This window comes from Pan troglodytes, chromosome 21 (assembly GCF_028858775.2).
Source record: "Pan troglodytes isolate AG18354 chromosome 21, NHGRI_mPanTro3-v2.0_pri, whole genome shotgun sequence".
Classification (NCBI taxonomy): domain Eukaryota; kingdom Metazoa; phylum Chordata; class Mammalia; order Primates; family Hominidae; genus Pan; species Pan troglodytes.
This window is the reverse complement of record NC_072419.2, coordinates 9,428,242-9,444,235: the sequence shown is the minus strand read 5'-3', so window position 1 is coordinate 9,444,235 and position 15,994 is coordinate 9,428,242. Positions and strand designations below refer to the sequence as shown.

General features: G+C 47.9%; 2 protein-coding genes across 6 annotated transcripts; both read right to left on the bottom strand.

Annotated features, from left to right (window-relative positions):
* Positions 1-9,127: 9,127 nt before the first annotated feature.
* On the bottom strand, positions 9,128-10,304 carry TMEM239 (transmembrane protein 239). 4 transcript variants are annotated; one of them, XM_016937339.2, is made up of 2 exons: positions 9,737-10,304; positions 9,128-9,647 (listed from the first exon to the last, which is right to left on the bottom strand). In XM_016937339.2, exons 1-2 carry the CDS (start codon positions 9,815-9,817, stop codon positions 9,141-9,143), a joined length of 588 nt encoding a protein of 195 aa, XP_016792828.1. In that variant the 5' UTR covers positions 9,818-10,304; the 3' UTR covers positions 9,128-9,140. The 4 variants fall into 4 exon arrangements, with proteins under 4 accessions (XP_016792828.1, XP_016792830.1, XP_016792831.1 ...); XM_016937341.3 differs by having other exon boundaries at positions 9,128-9,610; positions 9,737-9,853; XM_016937342.2 differs by having other exon boundaries at positions 9,751-9,827.
* A 26-nt stretch (positions 10,305-10,330) lies between these two features.
* On the bottom strand, positions 10,331-11,218 carry C20H20orf141 (chromosome 20 C20orf141 homolog). Of its 2 annotated transcripts, XM_009436710.3 has the most exons (3): positions 11,144-11,218; positions 10,717-11,009; positions 10,331-10,623 (listed from the first exon to the last, which is right to left on the bottom strand). In XM_009436710.3, exons 2-3 carry the CDS (start codon positions 10,974-10,976, stop codon positions 10,386-10,388), a joined length of 498 nt encoding a protein of 165 aa, XP_009434985.1. In that variant the 5' UTR covers positions 10,977-11,009; positions 11,144-11,218; the 3' UTR covers positions 10,331-10,385. The 2 variants fall into 2 exon arrangements, with proteins under 2 accessions (XP_009434985.1, XP_001159993.1); XM_001159993.4 differs by having other exon boundaries at positions 10,717-11,150.
* Positions 11,219-15,994: the final 4,776 nt, after the last annotated feature.

Genomic DNA, 15,994 nt, shown 5'->3' with positions numbered 1-15,994 from the left:
TATCAACATTTCTCCATTCACCTATTGATGGACATTTGAGTTATCTTCAGCTTCTGACTATTATAAGTAAAGCTGCTATGAACATTTATATACAAGTCTTTGTATGGATATATGTTTTCATTTTTACCTAAGAATGAAATGGCTAGATTATATGGTAGGTGTATGTTTAACATTTTAAGAAACTGCCAAACAATTTTTCAAAAGTAGTTGTACAATTTTACATTCCCACCAACAATGAGAGTTGCAATTCCTCCACATCCTTGCCAGTACTTGGTATGATCAGTCTTTTTAATATTAGCCATTCCAATAGATGGGTAGTGGTATCTCCATTATGGTTTTAGTTCACATTTTTCTAATGACCAATTATGTTGAACATCTTTTCATATGCTTATTTTTCACCTATATATCTTCTTCTGTTAAGTATGTTTTCACATTTTTCTCTCTCTTTCCCTCTATCCTCCTTTTTACATATTGGACTTTGAGAGTTCTTTATTCTGGATACAAGTATTTTATCAGATATGATCTGAAAATTCTTTCTTCCAGTCTGTGGCTTGTCTTCTTTTTTTCTTAACAGTGTCTTTTCAAGAACAGAAGTTTTTAATTTTGATAAAGTACAGTTAATCAAGTTTTTCTTTTATGGATTGTGCTTTTGGTGTCATATCTAAGAAATATTTTCCTAATCCAAGGTTACAACTATTTGTTTTCTATGTTTTCTCTTAGAAGGGTTATAGTTTTTGGTTTTACATTTAGGTCTATGATCAAATTTGAGTTAATTTTTGTTTATGGTATGAAGTATAAATTGAAATTCATTTTTATGTGAATATACAATGCTTCAGCACCATTGGTTGAAGACTATTCTTTCTCCGCTAAATTACATTTGCACTTGCATTGAGACTCACTTGTTCATATATGTGTGGATCTAATTCTGGACTCTACTGTGTTCCACTGGTCTATTTGTCTGTCCTTATACCAATACCACACTCTTTTGATTGTACCTTTATGAAATCTTGACATTGGGAAGTGTTAGTCCTTCAACTTGGTTCTTTTTTTTTTTTTTGAGACAGAGTTTCGCTCTTGTCTCCCAGGCTAGAGTGCAATGGTGCGATCTCAGCTCACTGCAACCTCCGCCTCCCGGGCTCAAGCGATTCTCCTGCCTCAGCCTCCTGAGTAGCTGGAATTACAGGCACACGCCACTACACCTGGCTAATTTTTGTATTTTTAGTAGAGACAGGGTTTCACCATGTTGGCCAGGCTGATCTTGGACTCCTGACCTCCTCCAAGGTGATGTGCCCGCCTCAGCCTCCTAAAGTGCTAGGATTATAGGCGTGAGCCACCGTGCCCGGCCTCAACTTTGTTCTTTATCAAAGTTATTTTGGCTATTCTAGGTCCTTTACATTTCCATATGAGTTTTAAAATCAGCTTGTTATTCCTATAAAAATGCTGCTGGGATTTTGATTGCGATTGTATTGAATATATAGATAAATTGGGGGAAATTGACATCTTAACAATATGTCTGACCTATATCTGACCCCATGCACAAAGTATATCTCTCGACTTATTTAGGTCTTTAATTTTTCTCAGCAGTATTTTGTAGTTTTCAGTGTACAGGTCTTTCACATATTTTGTCAGATTTACCCCTAAGTGCTTCATATTTTTCTATTCTTGGAAGTAGTCATTTTAAAATTTTTTCTATTCTGATTGTTCATTGCAAGTACAGAGAAATACAATTGATTTTTGCATATTGACCTTATATCACAATCATGACTATGTACACATGTTAACTACCTTGTTAAATTCACTTCGTTTTGATAACTTTTTTATAGATTTCTTTGGATATTCTACATATATGATTCTTTTGTCTACCAATAAAGACAGTTTTACTTACTGCTTTCCAATCTGTATGCCTTTTATTTATATTTCTTGTGCTATTGCAGTGGCTAGGACATTTAGTACAACATTGAATAGAGGTAGTGAGAGTGGACATTCTTGATTCTGATCTTAGGTGGAAAGTATTCAGTTTTTCCACAGTGAAGTAGCTGATACTACTACCATGATACTAGCTGCAGATTTTTCATGGATGCCTTCTGTCAAGTTGAGAATATTTCCTTTTATTCCTAGTTTGCTGAGAGCTTTTATTGGGAATAGATGTTGTATTTTGTCAAATGCCTTTTCTGCATTTATTGAAATGATCATTTGGGTTTTTTTTGTTTTTTTTTTTTATAATTTGGTGGATTACATTAGTTGTTTTTTGGATGTTAAACCAAACTTGCATTCCTGGTTTTTAAAAGGAAAGAGGTTGTGCAGTTTGAAGATGATATAGTATTTCCTCTTCCTGTAAGAAATCACCCAAGCAAGTGAAAATGAGAAATAGAAATGCAAATATCATGTCTGATGGACCTTGGAGATCAGAAACTCCAAACAAATTAGGTGGACAGGTTGCAAAAAAGCAGTGGAAATTGATATAAATTGATATAACAACTTTGGAGATGATTGGGCAACATTTACTAAAGTTGAACATTTGCATACTTTATGACCCAACAATTCTGGTGCAAAAGAAATGAGTGACTCTGTCCACTGAAAGACTTAAAAATATTCGTAGATGTTTTATTGATAGCCAAAACCTGGAAACAATCCAAATGTTCATCAACAAGAGAACGGATAAATTATTGTATTTTCGTACAATGGAATTGTACACACTAATAAAAAAAGAAAAAGAACAAACTGGCCAGCCACCATGGCTCACACTTGTAACCCAAGCACTTTGGGAAGCCAAGGCAGGTGGATTGCTTGAGTCCAGGGGTTTGAGACCAGCCTGGGCAACATGGCAAAACTCTGTTTCTACAATAACAGCAAGAAAAAAATATAAAAAGTTAGCTGGGCATGGTGATGGGTGCCTGTAGTCCCAGCTACTTGGGAGACTGAGGCTGGAGAATCGCTTGAATTCAGGAGGCAGAGGTTGCAGTGACCTGAGATCATGCCACCGCACTCCAGCCTGGGCGACAGAGAGAGACTCCATCTCAAACAAAACAAAACAACCATAAAACCAGTTTAATAAAAGAAACAAGAATGTAATTCACTGAATAAACAATACAGTAGAATAGTTCTCACAATAGACATAGAAAAAGCAATTTTATAATTCAACATCCATTCTTGACCAAAATTGTTAGTAAACTAGGTCTTGAAAGGAATTTCTTTAACTGAATAAAAGTTAACTACCAGAAATCTACAACAATGTACATAATTCTTAATGGTGGAAACTTAGAAGCAAGCAGTTCATTTTAAATCATATCAAGTCAAAGGTATCTGTGAACAGCAGCTCAATTTGCCATTGTCCAGGAATCCGAGCTTGCACAGTAAGATGGGGAGCACACAGGAAGAGGCCCTAACCTGATAACATCTGTCTTTTAGATTGATGTGGTCTCTCGGTTTAGAGAGGTTCATAACTTTCATACATGTTGCAAATATTTTGCAAGGATACAATATCACATATTAATTTTAAAAACTGGTATTTGGGGGGCAAGACATTTGAAGACGCAACCTGGAAAATATGACAGAACCAACAGATGTTAAATCAAGTTCTTTTAAGATGGAAAATATTTTCAAGGTAGGGAATTGTCACTGCAGAGTAACCCCAAGTCTTTCAGCAAGCCCCAAAACCTGTGAAATTAACCAGTGTTCACAGCTGTGCTTGCTTTAAAAAACGGAGGCTGGAAGCCAGTAACCACAAACAAGCCACAAGATGAGAAAGGAGCTCAGCAGTGCTACCCTGACCTGAATCCTCACCTCATTACCACATTGAAATCTCTGCCCCGGGGGGTTGGGGGATTGGGGGTGGAGGTGCACTTTGCCGGGGCACATGCAGTGCTGGAGTGAAGGAGAGACTGCACACACTCCAGTTCTCCCTGGAAAGCCCGATCTTTCCAGGAATCCCCGCCCCCAGGCTCTGCCTACTGCCCTAAGACATCTTACAAATCCCTCTTGGCCCTACTCCCACCCCCACCCCCCCACCCCCCGCCCCAAGAAGGTGCTTTGAGCACAGGCTCCCCTTCTCCATTCCTTGATCAATGATAAAGTTTCTGCTCTGCTTAACCGACCCTGGTCTCAGTCTATTGGCATGAACGGCACCAAGCAGGGAAAACACCCCACTGGGATCAAACACCCCTTTGAGGGTCGGTAACAGAATCAGTACAAAGGATGCAAGTATGAGCTCCAGAATATAGATGAAAATGCTCAGCAGAAAAAAAACAAAAACAAACAAACCAAGAAACTTGTCCAAAGGTGGCTGCATCCAGACCCTGTCAGATCCTCACAAATGACAGCTCCCTACCTCAGGGACATTGGATAATATCAGGCTCAGGCTGTTCCAGGAGTCGGAGTCCCAGCTCAGTATCAGGCCGTTCCTTCTCCAGGGTTCTCAGGAACTCTGCCGTCGATGCCTAGGGGTCTCTAGTGAGGGGAAGTGGCGGCAGGCCGGCGATTTGGGGCAAGGGGTGAGAGTCAACGAAGCTGCCACTGTGATGACGGTGGCCCTAAGATCCCTCTTCTCACCCTCCCGCCCCTCCCCGAGCGCTGGAGTCTTAGCCTGAGGGACACCCCTCCCCGCGCTCTCTCCTCCCACCCCCGCCGAGCCCGCCCCTTCGTTGCCAGAGCCAGAGGGCTCTCCTTGCGCGCTGTCGGTCCCCAGTCCGCGTGCGGCGAGTCCGGGGACATCGACGCTTCAGGGCCGCCAGCACATTCCCCGTGTGGATGCCCACGGCCTCCCAACCGGGCCGGGCTTGGGATTTCTCTCCCAGCCTCAGACCCTGGCCTGTCCCCCCCCTGCCCGAGGGTCATCGCTCCGGCCTCGACGCCCTCCAGCTGCCGCCCTCGCCCCGCTCCGCGCGCCTGGGCCTGGGGGAGAGCAGTGCCCTCGGCGCTCCGCAGCCGGCGGCCGGCCTCCGGTGTCCTCGCAGGGTTCCCACCGCAGGGGATCCCCCACCACGCCTTCCCCCGCCTCAGAGTGGCTGCTGTCTGACCAGGCGCTCCTGTCGCCTCAATGCATGCCGCCCGACGTGGCCCCTTCCCTCCCGACGCGTCTGTGACCACGGCTTCGATGGCCTTGTCCCTGCCCCCGGGCCTTGGTCTAGCGCGCGCTGCACAGGCGTCCTTCCCCTCCCTGACGACCCTGTCTCCTCCCTCATTCCTTGTGGCCGGCTGTCCCTCCCCCCACCCCCAGCCTCACTCAGCCTCTCCTAGCCTCCCCCTTTCTCCGCACCCACGAGTCTAAAGGACAGCGCCCCCCTCGCGATTTCCCGCAGCTGGCCCTTGGAGGTTCCTGGGTGTCGCACGGCTTCTTCCTTTCGGGGACCCCTCTCCTTTCCTGAGTGGCCACTGACGCTCCATCTCTGGAAGGGGTACCCCTCAGCAGCTTGCGCCCCCTGACGCCGCCTTCCCTGTTCCTAGGGGCGGAGGGAAGCCCTACCCCAAGTATCCCCCAGCACATGTGTGCACCGCTGTAGATCCCCTCTCTCCTTAGACGCAAGGCCCCTCTCGCTGACACCGCCTCCGCTCCGGTTCCTTATGCTCTCCTTGACTTTATTTTTCCGGCCAGGCCGAAGTTGTTGCTGGATCCCCGGCCCACAGTCCAATCCCATGAGAGCAGCCTGCGGGGTGCGGTGGGGGAGGGCCGGCAAAGACATCCACCCAGCAGCCCAGGTCACACACAGGCCGATAGGAAGGCTCGCCCTTCTTGGCCCAAACCGAATGGCTTAGAACGCCATCATTTCACCATGCCCATTCTCCCCAGACTTGCATTTTTAAGCCTTTTAACTCTAAATGGACTTCTTTTTCTACTTTTAAAGGAATTTCAGGAATTACGTTGATGGTATCACGTTTCGCCTCTGCAAGCTCTCTAGCTTTATTGCCTGTTATCTCTATACCCTACTCCCACTTGCCTGCCCCTAGAGTTGTCCATTCCATTCTGTTTATCTTTCGTTTTTATGTGTTCCTGCCAAAAAGTGTCTTGTTTTGCTGACATGCTTTTAAATTTGTGTAAGAGGAATTGTATTCTCATTCCATTTCTTTTTCAATGCTAAGATTTTAAGATTGGTTCATGTACCTTCTGCCCCTTCTAATTACTGCCCCTTGGGCCCATCTGCCTTGTTTTACCCTTCCCTTTACCTATCCTGCTCCCACTAGTAACAGTGCAATAGGCATTCTCATAATACCCCCTTATGCTTCACTTCTCAAACAGGGTACAATGTATCACCTGGGAATCTTGTTAAAATGCAGGCTCTTGGCCAGGCACGGTGGCTCACGCCTGTAATCCCAGCACTTTGGGAGGCTGTGGTGGGCAGATCACCTGAGGTCAGGGATTCAAGACCAGCCTGGCGAACATGGTGAAACCCTGTCTCTACTAAAAATACAAAAGTTTGTCGGACTCGGTGGCAGGCGCCTGTAATCCCAGCTACTCAGGAGGCTGAGGCAGGAGAATTGCTTGAACCTGGGAGATGGAGCGCAGTGAGCCGAGATTGCACCACTGCACTCCAGCCTGGACAACAGAGCAAGACTCTGTCTCAAAAAAAAAAAAAAAAAAATGCAGACTCTGATTCGGCCTGTCCGGAGCAGGGCCTGAGACTGTATTTCCAACCAGCTTCCAGGTGATGCCTATGTTGCTGATTCTGGAACTACATTTTGAGGGGCAAGGCCCTTATGGACCTCTGTGAAAATTCATTCTGGGGTTCTGGGCCCTAGGGTATATGTGGATCTAATTTGATGAGTATTGCCCATCAGCTCTCTAGTCTGGGTGCACCTCCTTACCCCATACCAGCTGGGCAAGAGGGTAAAAGGTATATAGTCTGTGGGGAAAGGAAGAAGGTCTTCTCCTTGCTGCTGCCCACATCCCATCCACTAGAGCATCTGGTCAGGGCCCCAAACTCCTCTCTCCCTTCACTGGAATGGACCCAAGGCTCCAGAGCAACGTCCCTGGCTAGCAATGCATGGCCAAGTCAATGATGGATCTAGGCCAGGCAGCCTGGTCTCTGCCCTCACCACATGGGATCCTGAATCCTCAGCCTGCCATCTAGATTGGTTTGACTCATGACTTCCCTAGGCCTGGGCTTTAGCTCTGATAGGAGCTCTTGAGAAGCCTTGGGGTCTTCAGTTAGTTAGGTTGTTTGTGTTTTCCTTTGCCCCCTTCACCTTCCCTTGAGTAGCCTGGTAGGACTCAGATGGCCTGGCCTTGCCACTGGCAAATGGCTATCCTGGGCCTGACTTCTCATCTCTAAAATGGGATGGTCACAGCATAGCTATAATTTGTGGTGCTAGGAGTGGTCCCAGGTCCTTCACTCACATGCCAGAGCCCTAAGACAGGGCTTCTTGCCTTAGTTTTACCCATGAGGAAAGTGAAGTTGAGGAAGGTTTAGCAATTTCCACTAAGGGCATGGAGCTATAAGTGAGAGTGCTGGGATTCAAGCCCAGCCTCAGCTCATGCACCAAAACCCATCTAACCATGAGACCACGTCAGCCCCATGTCCTACCTCGCTCTCACTACCATGCCATAATGCAGGGAGAAATACAAAGAAACAGAAAGGAAGGACTGGACCTTGGGTTTTGGCACTGATGCTGAAGGCATCTAATCCGTGGCATGGAGGGTTGCAAAACTCTAAGGCAAAAATGAACCAGGGTTCTGGGGGCTAGCCCCAAGGCCCTGAGTATTTATGGGGCAAAAGAGGGGGACCTTGGGACTGGGGCTTCAAGAGCAAGGATTTTAGGGTTATCTATAAAGCAGGGATCAGAACTGGGCAGGAGTTGGGGATGGCCAGGGCTTGGGTGGGGGTCAGGTGTGGATAAAGTTGTCTATCACGTACCTTACTTGGTAATTAGATCACTCAATGTTTTGTTGGAAGGGCCAGCAAGTGAACGAACGGCCAGCATTCAGGGCATCAAAGGATTGCCCTTTCCAAAGCCCTTCTGGTGCCTGAGCGGCTTGCTGGGTCAGTTTTGGAAACCCTGGGGCTGTGCTGTCCCCACTCACACAGCTGTGCAAGCATCTCCTGGCACCCAGCCCCAGGCCCAAGCATTTCATAATCAAAATAGTTCAACATCTGCACATTTTGAGATTTCATGGCACATGACCTTTTACATCTTGTACACACTTAACCGACCTCTTGTTTACCATTTTAGGGCCAAAATTCTATCCAGGACAGAGAGTTGATCTGAAAGCCCAGAGAAGCTTCCTGTTCCTTCAACAGTCTTTGGGGTCAAAAGATCTTATGCGCCTACAGAATGTTCTTAGAGCTCAAAACAACATCTTACAGGTTTTTGGCTTCTACAAAATGCTTCACAAATAGATATTGTCTTTGACTCACAACAACCCCATGACAGAAGTGGCCCACGTAACACCGAGGCTCAAATGAATTAATTGGCCAAGGCCACACATTGTGTAAGTGGGTGAAATGGGATTTCTTGATCATTTTTCCATAACAGACCTTGGGATTCTTAGAGAGTGAGTAGGTGCTGTCTGACCCCAGTTGGCCCATTTCTCAGACTTGGGGATGCGGACTGAGGCAGGAAATAGGAAGTCTAGGGAGGAGGATGCGTGGGCTGCAAGGTTTGGAGAGCGAGTGAGTTGAGGTCTCCTGGGGCTTCTGGCCAGCCTTCTCCCTAATAGATTTTTGTCACTGGGACCCTCTCTAGAGTCTGTGGTTCTCCTGGAAGTGGAAAGAGGGGATTGGTGGGAGAAATGGCAAGGCCAGTGGTACCCAGGTAGAAGTTCTCAGTGAGTCTGAAGCTGAGACAGCTGAGTGGCTATGAGAAAAAGATGCTGTCAATTGCCAAGGGGGCCCCACAGGTATAATCACATCCATATGGGCACTATCAGTGGCTTGGTCAAGCTCTGCCCCTGGCTAAGCAATTTTCACCAATGGCTAAGCCATCTGTCTTGCCCCCTCTTCTCAAAGCCTCCAGCCCCTCACATCAGGAACCTGCAGCATTGACTTGAGGAAGGAGTCCGGGGTCAGGCCAGTCTACCTGTTAGGGACTGGGGGTCTGGGCCCTGCCAAGGCAGGGAGCCCTGATCCCATTGCCCTCCCTCTCCCCGTGGGGTCTCAGGCCCTAGGCCAGGGCTCAACAGACACAGGCAGTGGGATGGGGTTGCCCTTCTATTGATCCAAATCCTGAGTGTAGCCTGGGTGAGTCATGGAGATGAGGAGGCCCACGAGGCTCAGCAGTGTGGAGAAGAGCAGCAGGAAGGAGGCCGTGAAGAGGAGGGCAGGCAGAGCACTGAGCACCATCAGCAGGAGAGCCGGTAGCAGGTGGCGCCACACCGCGGCCACGACAGGCCACAAGGAGCTCAGCAGGTGGGAGCCAGTGGTGAAGAGCGCGTGGCACAACATCAGTGCCAGCAGCAGGTAGAGTATCCCCTCCAGACCCCACAGCAGGCGCTGCAGCGGTTGCCGCCAGTTCGAGGTGCTCCACCACTGGATCCAGCTCGGGGGCATGTGGCTCACCCACCAGCGCACCCAGCCATGCCTCGTGACCCAGGCTGACCAGGGCACTGCCTGCTGTGGCCCCTCGCCAGCCCCGATGGTATCTGTCTCCACTCGCGGCTGCTGCATCATGTCTGGTGCACCTGGGGAGAGGGCCAGGGCCTTGAAGATGCCTGGGACCTTGGGGGGGGGGCAGAGAGGGGGTGCCGGGGTCAGGAGGGCACCAATGTGGGTGGGGTGGGGCTACAGAATTAGGGACTGGGACTTACCTCTGGGCAGTTACCTAAGTCATGTTGCTTCCTGCAGCGCCCAGGACGGCCTGGCAGGCAGATCCAAATCCCCACTCTCATCTACCCCCACCCTCCCCAGAGGAGCCCCTTTGTGACCCGGGCTGGGGTGGGGTCCAGCCAAGAGAGGAGTCACTGTAGGGTGTGAGGCCCACCCAAGTCCCTCTGCACGGACCCTCCAGGCTGGCAGGGGAGCCTCGGAGCCCCGCACATGTAGTTTCTCATGCTTTCTCATGGGAAGCCCTCCCTGGATCCCTGTCCCTTCCCTGCTTTCCCTGCTGGCTGATATCCACCCCTTTCCAAACTGCTCTCTCGCAAGTCTTTCTGTCTGGACCTTCATTCTCTAGAGCCACAGAGGAGGCCAGAGTGGCTGCCCCCAACCCACAGGCTCTGAGGTGGCTGCCACATTCTTCCTCGGGCTCCCTGGCTAGTATCCTACCTTCTCTTGCTGCCCCAAGACTCAGATCCAGGTATCTGATATCTATATTATGGGACTGGAGGTTCTGTGAGGTTCAGGCTGGGAAGAAAGGGGTATCATCCCACCTGCCCAGCCAGGAAGGAGAAAAGGGGGCCTGATGAAGAAGGGTGGTCATTGTATATTTGAAGGACACTGAGTTGTGGGGAGGGGCTCTCAGGCCCAAGGATGGAGGCAGAAAGCCAGGCCAAGCAGGGTCAAGGGCATGCCACAGGCTCTCAGGAGCGGGCCCAGCCCCATGAGCAGCAGCAGCAGCGCGTCCTGGAGGCTAAGTTGTCCTGAGACTGTACCCATTTGCAGGAGTAGAGCCTCCTGCTGTCCAGGACCTTCACCGGCCCCCTGACTCTGGCCCCTGGTGAGAAGTTTGCGCTGTGGCAGAGTGCGACCTGCGGGCCTGTGGAGAGAGAGGGTGGCGACTGGGCTTAGGGAAGTTGTCCACTGGCCTGCCCGCCTACAATGCCCACCTGCCAGGCTGCTGCCCACTTACCTATGGAGCAGGTCAAAGGTGAGGAAGCTGACCAGAAGCAGCAGCAGGGCTGGGCCAGTCGTGGAAAAGACTGCCTGGATTGTCAGTCCTAGTGCCCCCAGCCATAGGACACTGTCCAGGAGCTGGGCCCAGCTAGGGCCCCAGGCGGATACAGGTGGACGCACTGGACTACCTGACCCCTCCCCAGCACCCAGACCCCTTGGAGGAACTGGGATCGGATCCTCACGTGCTTTGGGTCTGGGTAAGCAGAGCCGAGTCATGGAGGGAGGTGGAGGTGACAGGAAGACCTAGTGCTGAAAAGGATTATAAGGGTGAGAGTAGGGGAAGGGGTAGGGCCCGGGCAGACAGAAGGGTGAGCTCAGAGTGGGGAATTAGGCTCCTGCAGAGTCTCCCCCTCCCCCATACCCACCCAGCAAACCCTCCTCACCTCCTCCCACTTTGGTCAGCATTCTGGGAGTGGGCACCTGGGGCATTGTGACCTGTTACCAGGTGGGGCCGTGGGGTAGGGAGGGGGCTGCTGCTGCTGCTGCTCTGACCTCATAAGCAGCTGGTGGCCTAGGTGGGGCTTAGCTGGGAAGTCAGGGATTTCTGAGAACTAAGACTCATCCTCTTGCCTTTGCTGATTCTCTGCCCTAGGGCCCTCCCTTGGGGATCTGAGTTGTCAGGAAGGCATTCTAACCCCATTACTACTTGGGCATCTGTCCAAGGGAGCGAGGTCTGCTTTCTTCTTCCTGTGAGTTTGCAGAGCTGCAGGTCCAGGGCGAAGTCATTCAATATCTCTGTCCCCAGCTGTCTTCCCTGTGGGTCCTTCTAGGGGATTTTTCAGGCCTGAAGTTCCAGATTGCAGAGATGGGCTCTGCCAGGGGACTGCCTGAGGCTTCTGGGGCTGGGCTTCCGCATAACCTGCTAAATGGGGGTGAGAGAGGAGGGGGCTGTTCAGGTATTCTAAGCACTACAGTTTATAGGGGGTGTTATGCATACTGGGGTTCCAGTAATGAGGTAGAGGACATGAACTTAAGAGGACTATGACCTAGTAACCCCCATATTAGAGGTTAAGGTTACAGTCTGAGAATGGAGTTAAGGAAAATGAACATATAATGAAAGGCTTAGTCACTTGGATTATCAGTATATCAGATTACACTGATCATCTGTAAATGGGTGGTGGCCATAGGGGTCCAGCACATCTCAATTTAGTGACTTGAGAGGCAAGAGCGGAAATGTGTCATAATTAAGAGAACTTAATCTTTGCCCACATATCATACTTTGAAGGAAAACTGGTAGGGGTGGCAAAAGGGGAGACAGTGGCCATACAGCCCCTAGGAGAGGAGGAGACAGAACAAGAATCAGGCTGCATATCCACCTCCAGCAGGCCTTGCCCAGAGACGAGGGTCACCAGCCCTAACGACCATGCACTGATCGCCCTTGGTCTGGCTGTTCTTGCTTATCCAGCAGCTGGGTTTTAGGAGTAGATTTGTCCGTAATGGGATAGGGTATAACAGAAGATCCCAGAATTTTTTTTTTTTGGCATTAAGTTCCAATTGTGTTTGTAAAGGAACATTAAGGTTTAAGATTGGCAATTCCCTGAGCCTGATCAATCCTGGATGCATCCACACAATTGCATTCCTGGACATACAGACCTGGGGAGCATGTCCTGATGAGTCCACCAAGATGAGGCTACTCCATATTGCAGGGCATGGGGGGATCGGAGAGTCTAAAGCTCCTTAAAGATTTACTATGCACCAGGTGCTAGGTATGCATGTATAGGAGAGTTCTGTCTATGATTTTCTCAGAGTTTATTTTGTATTCAACAATCATTTATTTAAGTGCTTCCTATGTGCCAGGCACTGCACCAGATGGTGAGTGTATTAGGCCATTCTTGCGTTGCTATGAAGAAATACCTGAAACTGGGTAATTTATAAGAAAAGAGGCTTAATTGGCTTGCAGATTTGCAGGCTGTACAGGAAGTAGGGTACCAGCATCTGCTTTTGGGGAGGCCTCAGGAAACTTCCAATCATGGCAGAAGGCAAAGGGTGAGGAGCAAGGGAGAGAGTGGTGGTTAGGGGAGTTGCCACACACTTAAACAACCAGATCTTGAGAGAACTCACTCACTATTTCAAGGACAGCACCAAGCCATGAAGTATCCACCCCCATGACCCAAACACCTCACATCAGGCCCTACCTCCAACATTGGGATTTGAGATTTCAACATGAGATTTGGACAAATATTCAGACTATATCAATGGGTCATAATTTCTAAAAGTAGAACCTGAGATGGGGATACTTGTACACATGGTTTATTGAGGGAGTGCTCTGAGGAGGAAAACTTTTCTTTCTATATATATATATATATATTTTTTTTTTTTTTGAGACAGAGTTTCGCTCTTTTTACCCAGGCTGGAGTGCAATGGCGCCATCTTGGCTCACTGCAACCTCCACCTCCCGGGTTTAAGTGATTCTCCTGCTTCAGCCTCCCAAGTAACTGAGATTACAGGTGCCCACCACCACACCCGGCTAATTTTTGTATTTTTAGTAGAGACAGCGTTTCACCATGTCGGCCAGGCTGGTCTCAAACTCCTGAACTCAGGTGATGTGCCCGCCTCAGCCTCCCAAAGTGCTGGGATTACAGGTGTGAGCCACCCTGCCCAACCAGAAGGGGAAGATTTTTAAAAATCAAGAGACTCTTCAGAATTGAAGGACATGATTCTCTAGACCATAACTTTCCACCAATTCACAGCCCAATACATGAAACAGGGCTAGCTAACATCAAGGCATATAATGAAATTCACATTAGCAGGGATAAAAAGACACTCCTAAGAGCTTCCACCAAATAAAAACATCACATACATCGGATCTGAAGCAAGAATGGTATCACACTTCTAAACACCAATACTGGTAGCTAGAAGACAATAAATGCCCTCAAAATGATTTCTAATATAGAAATGTATAGGTCTGAATGATTATTAATTGGGAGGGTAGAATAATGACATTTCAATCATACAAGGTCTCAGAAATTTGACCTTGCATGTACCCTTTCTTAGAAAGCTACTGGAGGATGTGCTTCAGCAAAACAAGGAATTAAACTAAGAAAGAGAGCAATATGGCATTCAATAAATGAGATTAAGCACAGAAAAGGGACGATGAGAAAGGCCTGGGATGTCAACTATACCCCCGGGTAAAGAAAGTAACCAACCCAGCCTGAAACCAGAAGATGTGCTCTAGGAGCGATGTCTCCAGAGGAAAATGAAATCAACTGATTATTAGCTATGTTTGGCTATATTGAGTAAATGTTCAGTTATATTGGAAGCTTTGGGATTGAATTAATGAGTGATGCCTAGAAAACTAAGCAAATGATAAAAACAAAGTAATTACTAACTCCAGGTAGCACAAAAAGTTAAACATAATATTTACATAGTCATAACAAAAGCACTGAATATTGATTCCAAATAGCAATTGAGCTTTACTGAAAATGGAAGGAGGGAGTGTATGTTTGTGTATCTGGATGTGTGTATTGAGGGGAGGGTGGTGGAAAAACTAACACCTTAATTTCATAGCAGAAATCCACAGATAACAACTACATATAGAAAAATCAAGAAATGCACAGTGACACCTGTAATCCCAGAATTTTGGGAGGCTGAGGCGGGCAGATCACTTGAGGCCAGGCGTTCAAGACCAGCCTGGCCAACATGGTAAAACCCCATCTCTACTAAAAATACAAAAATTAACTGAGCATGGTGGCAGGCACCTGTAATCCCAGCTACTTGAGTGGCTGAGGCACGAGGATCACTTGAGCCTGGGAGGCAGAGGTTGCAGTGAGCTGAGCTCTTACCACTGCACTCCAGCCTGGATAACAGAGCAAGAAATTGTCTTTAAAAAAAAAGAGGAAGAAGAAGAAAAGAAAAGAAAAAAGAAAAAAAGGAAATAGCAAGAAATCTAAGCATAGAGATAAAGACAGGAGAAATAACAAAAAGAACTAAAAGTGCTTGGCTTGGGAAAGGCATAGAGCAGAGTCTTCCATTACAAGCCTAAATGTGATTTACCTTTAAAACTATATTGTAGACTGGACCTCTATGGAAAACTGTATGAAGATTTATCAGATAACTAAACATAGATCTACATTCAATTCAGCAACCTCACTACTGGATATCTACCCAAAGGAAAATAAGTTATTATATCAAAAAGACACCTGCATACATAGTTTATTGCAGCACAGTTCACAATTGCAAAGATATGGAACCAATCTAAGTGCCCATCAACTGATGAGTGAATAGAGGGAATGTGCTGTGTGCGCACACACACACACACACACACACCATGGAATACTACTCAGCCATAAAAAAGAGTGAAATAATGTCTTTTGGATGGAACTGGAGGTCATTCTTCTAAGTGAAGTAACTAAGGAATGGAAAGCCAAATACCATATGTTCTTGCTTATAAATGGAAGCTGGCCGGACAGGGTGGCTCACGCCTGTAATCCCAGCACTTTGGGAGGCCGAGGCGGGTGGATCACGAGGTCAGGAAATCGAGACCATCCTGACTAACATGGTGAAACCTGTCTCTACTAAAAACACAAAAAATTAGCTGGGCGTGGTGGCGGCGCCTGTAGTCCCAGCTACTAGGGAGGCTGAGGCAGGAGAATGGCGTGAACCCAGGAGTCGGAGCTTGCAGTGAGCCGAGTTCACGCCACTGCATTCCAGCCTGGGCAACAGAGCGAGACTCTGTCTCAAAAAAAATAAATAAAATAAAAATAAATAAATGGAAACTAAGCTGTGGGTATGCAAAGGCATACAGAATGGTATAATGGACATTGGAGACTCAGAAGGAGGAGGGTAAGCGGGGGGTGACAGATAAAAAAACTGCATGTTGCATACAATGTACACTACTCGGGTGATGGGCGCTCTAAGATTTCAAACTTCACCACTATACAGTTCTCCCCTGTAACCAAAAACCGCTGGTACCCCTAAAGCAATTGAAATAAAAATAAAAACTATGTTGTAGCCTGGATGACATAGCGAAAACTTGTCTCTTAAAAAAAAAAATGTGGCCGGGTGCCGTGGCTCACACCTGTAATTCCAGCACTTTGGGAGGCCCAAGGCGGGCAGATCACAAGGTCAGGAGATTGAGACCATCCTGGCTAACAAGGTGAAACTCCATCTCTACTAAAAATACAAAAAATTAGCCGGATGTGGTGGCACACGCCTGTAATCCCAGCTACTTGGGAGGCTGAGGCAGGAGAATCGCTTGAACCCGGAGGCGGAGGTTGCAGTGAGCCGAGATCGCA

What these genes read in the sequence shown, in the direction of transcription:
- TMEM239 (XM_016937339.2), bottom strand. Translation starts at nt 9,817, where the DNA reads ATGAGAGTGGGGATTTGGATCTGCCTGCCAGGCCGTCCTGGGCGCTGC. An exon ending in ACTTAGGTAACTGCCCAGAG is followed by an intron (nt 9,648 to 9,736) that starts GTAAGTCCCAGT and finishes CCCCCCCCCAAG; the next exon opens with GTCCCAGGCATCTTCAAGGC.
- C20H20orf141 (XM_009436710.3), bottom strand. Translation starts at nt 10,976, where the DNA reads ATGACTCGGCTCTGCTTACCCAGACCCAAAGCACGTGAGGATCCGATC. An exon ending in ACCTTTGACCTGCTCCATAG is followed by an intron (nt 10,624 to 10,716) that starts GTAAGTGGGCAG and finishes CTCTCTCCACAG; the next exon opens with GCCCGCAGGTCGCACTCTGC.